The sequence below is a fragment of the Lissotriton helveticus genome, chromosome 12, assembly GCF_964261635.1.
Source record: "Lissotriton helveticus chromosome 12, aLisHel1.1, whole genome shotgun sequence".
Lineage (NCBI taxonomy): Eukaryota > Metazoa > Chordata > Amphibia > Caudata > Salamandridae > Lissotriton > Lissotriton helveticus.
In genome coordinates this window covers 110,577,788-110,580,881 of record NC_136073.1, presented here as the reverse complement: position 1 = coordinate 110,580,881, position 3,094 = coordinate 110,577,788, and the positions used below count along the sequence as shown (strand labels likewise).

Genomic DNA, 3,094 nt, shown 5'->3' with positions numbered 1-3,094 from the left:
TGATTTAGGGTGAGACATTTACAGAAGGGATGGTTGCATCATGTAGATGACTAACGTCGCTGCCGGGACTGTAGTGTGCAAGATGCAGCTGTTAGTAAAAAAGACCCTTAACGTAAATAACAAAGAGGGGAGAGAGAGTTTTAGGAGGATTCATTCTCCCTAGTTAATATGCATAAACAAAATGAATCCACTCTTATGATAGAGGGGTTTCCCTACTATGGTTGGGAGCACCCAGTGTTGGTAAAATACCCCTCACACACCAAAAGGACCCTTGGTGTCATGCTTCATCATTGGGGTCTTCGCACCCCTCTACGGGATGCGGCGTGCTGCGACCTACGATTATGCGGGAGCACTTTATCAATGACTATGTGGGGTGTGTGTGAGGGTATATGTTTTATGTGCGTGAGTGGTGAGGTTATCGACGAGTGATGTTTAAAAAGTGCCTGGCTCGTGGGGTAGACGCAAAAAAGAATTTTAATGGGCCCCCGGGCTGGCGCTGTTAAAAGGGTGAAAAAGATGGAGGTGTAGGATGCAGGACAATGTGCATCACCTCCTGTGTGTGTGTGTCAATATGTTTCGGAGTATGGAACTCCTTCTTTAGAACGGGGTACACAAATCCCCACCTTACTCACGTTTCTCTACTTAAAAAATTGTTTTATTTACAAAAGTGAGATATGGTGCAGGTTATGCAATGTACCTACAAATTTTAGATATCTTTGTCGCTATACAGCTGACTTTCATGAGTTAATTTCAGTGCCTCATGAGCCTCAGGAAACGTAGGGGTCCTCGTGCTGGTTCGCTACGATGCCTAAGAGAAAGTTCCTCCTGACTGCCCCGTACGCGGCTCCGCTGAGAGTGCCTCATGAAAGTCAGCTGTATAGCGACAAAGATATCTAAAATGTGTAGGTACATTGCATAACCTGCACCATATCTCACTTTTGTAAATAAAACTATTTTTAAAGTAGAGAAACGTGAGTAAGGTGGGGATTTGTGTACCCCGTCCTGAAGGAGTTCCATACTCCGAACATTTTGACACACACACACAGGAGGTGATGCACATTGTCCTGCATCCTACACCTCCATCTTTTTCACCCTTTTAACAGCGCCAGCCCGGGGGCCCATTAAAATTCTTTTTTGCATCTACCTCAAGAGCCAGGCACTTTTTAAACATCACTCGTCGATAACCTCACCGCTCACGCACATAAAACATATGCCCTCACACACACCCCACATAGTCATTGATAAAGTGCTCCCGCGTAATCGTAGGTCGCAGCACGCCGCATCCCGTAGAGGGGTGCGAAGACCCCAATGATGAAGCATGACACCAAGGGTCCTTTTGGTGTGTGAGGGGTATTTTACCAACACTCAGTAAAAAAGACCCTTCAGGACCTGGGAGGAAGCTCAAAGATCAGATGAACAATTATTCTACAGAATACCTCATGTGAATGTGAGCCAAGGTCTAATGCTGTACTGGGAACGAAATAGAAAGAGGCCAGTGGAAAAGAAACGTATATGATGGCGCTCACATTCCAACACAGTCAATTCAAACGTAAAGGCCAACGTGGCCACTTATGTACACTTTATTTTATGCAATTCAATGCATTTGTTTTCCTCCCCCAAAATACTGTGAAATGTCCCCTTTAACTTTTTCAGTCAATTGTCAATGTCAGTGATGGAAAACACGGAAAGGTGCACCGTGGCCAGGGATGATCACGTCAGCCATCTGCAGCACCTTCTGTCGGTTCTTTTCTTGTACTGTGGGGTTCTCACTTAACTCTTGCCAGCTACCATCATCCCCTTCCCGCTCAAACAGGTCCCCAGCCACGACCACAGTGCCCAGAGCAGTGCCTCTCACCAGCACACTAGTATCACTACCTGTGTGCCCTGGCGTGGCGAAGACCTCCACCCAGCTATCTATCTTGAATGGGAGGCCACTGCAAAAGTCATGGCAGAGGTAGCGGTCTCCTTTGGAGATGTCGAATGAAACCATGATAGTGGCCCCAGGGAAGAGGTTGAGATTGCCAACATGGTCCGAGTGACCGTGAGTGCAGACCACATAGGTGACATCTGTGGGTTCCAGATTATGACCCGCCAATCGTTGCAGAAGGAGTTCCCGGTCCCATGGGCCTCCTGTGTCCACCACGATGATCTGAGGTCCCTTTATGAGTGTAATTGTCCCATCAGCTCTTGAATTGCCTTCATCATCAGTCTTAACATAGCCTTCCTTGAGTACAAACACAGAGTATGGGTCCCCCAGGATCTCTGAGGTACCCAGTGCCTCGGTCCTCACAGACAAACTCATGTGGGTGGTCACGGTCTGTGGCCAGCCTTATTTGAGAAGACTGTGCGCCGTGCGTCTGGGTCCTTAGGCCACCTCACACTCCACCACCGTTCTGTATCACATTCAGTTTTGTACTTCCATAAACTTCAGAGGCGGCTCACTGTCCAAACCTGTTCATAAAAAAAGCACACAGTGGGTTGGAGAAGAGAAAGAGATTGATTATTTTCAAATACATTTGCATATTTTACATTTCTACAATACTGTCAGACTCAGACGTGGCACCATCTTCCCTTCCCCTCATACCTTTCACTTTCCGCACCTGTATGCGGCTGCGACCACCTTCTGTCTATGCATTTTTGCGCCATTTATCCAATGAGTGTATTTTATGGTGCCTAGGCGCCCCAGATTTGCTGGGACAGTCCACGGTTTATCATCCGCTGTCCCAGCAGGTTTTGACAAATGTAGCTCATTTCTCGGTTTGTAGAGCAGATGAACTTAAAACCGAGGATGGAGGGAAGCTTATGTGCTCAGAGGCAGGATAAGTTAGCAGGTCTTATCAGAACACAATTTAATTAACACACGAGACATGGATTAAAAGACATGGGAAAATAAATGAATTGTTTAATTTTCCATCGTCGCTGTCTGTCGAAAATAATCCCTCCCCCCACCACCACCAGCACGGGCCGCGGCGGTTTAAGTGTGCACAGTAGCGCTGCCTCCGGGACTTTCACAGCCTTCTGAAGCTCTAATTCAAACTTCCCTGATGTCCCCCTCTAGTCACAGGGCAGTAATGCCTGCCGGACATTTCACCCC

At 47.3% G+C, this 3,094-nt stretch overlaps 1 protein-coding gene across 1 annotated transcript; it reads right to left on the bottom strand.

Moving 5' to 3' along the window:
- Nucleotides 1-1,545: 1,545 nt before the first annotated feature.
- MBLAC1 (metallo-beta-lactamase domain containing 1) lies at nt 1,546-2,436 on the bottom strand. Its single transcript, XM_078668241.1, has one exon. It carries the CDS (start codon nt 2,300-2,302, stop codon nt 1,667-1,669), a length of 636 nt encoding a protein of 211 aa, XP_078524367.1. The 5' UTR covers nt 2,303-2,436; the 3' UTR covers nt 1,546-1,666.
- Between the last annotated feature and the right edge of the window lie 658 nt (nt 2,437-3,094).

What these genes read in the sequence shown, in the direction of transcription:
- MBLAC1 (XM_078668241.1), bottom strand. Translation starts at nt 2,302, where the DNA reads ATGAGTTTGTCTGTGAGGACCGAGGCACTGGGTACCTCAGAGATCCTG.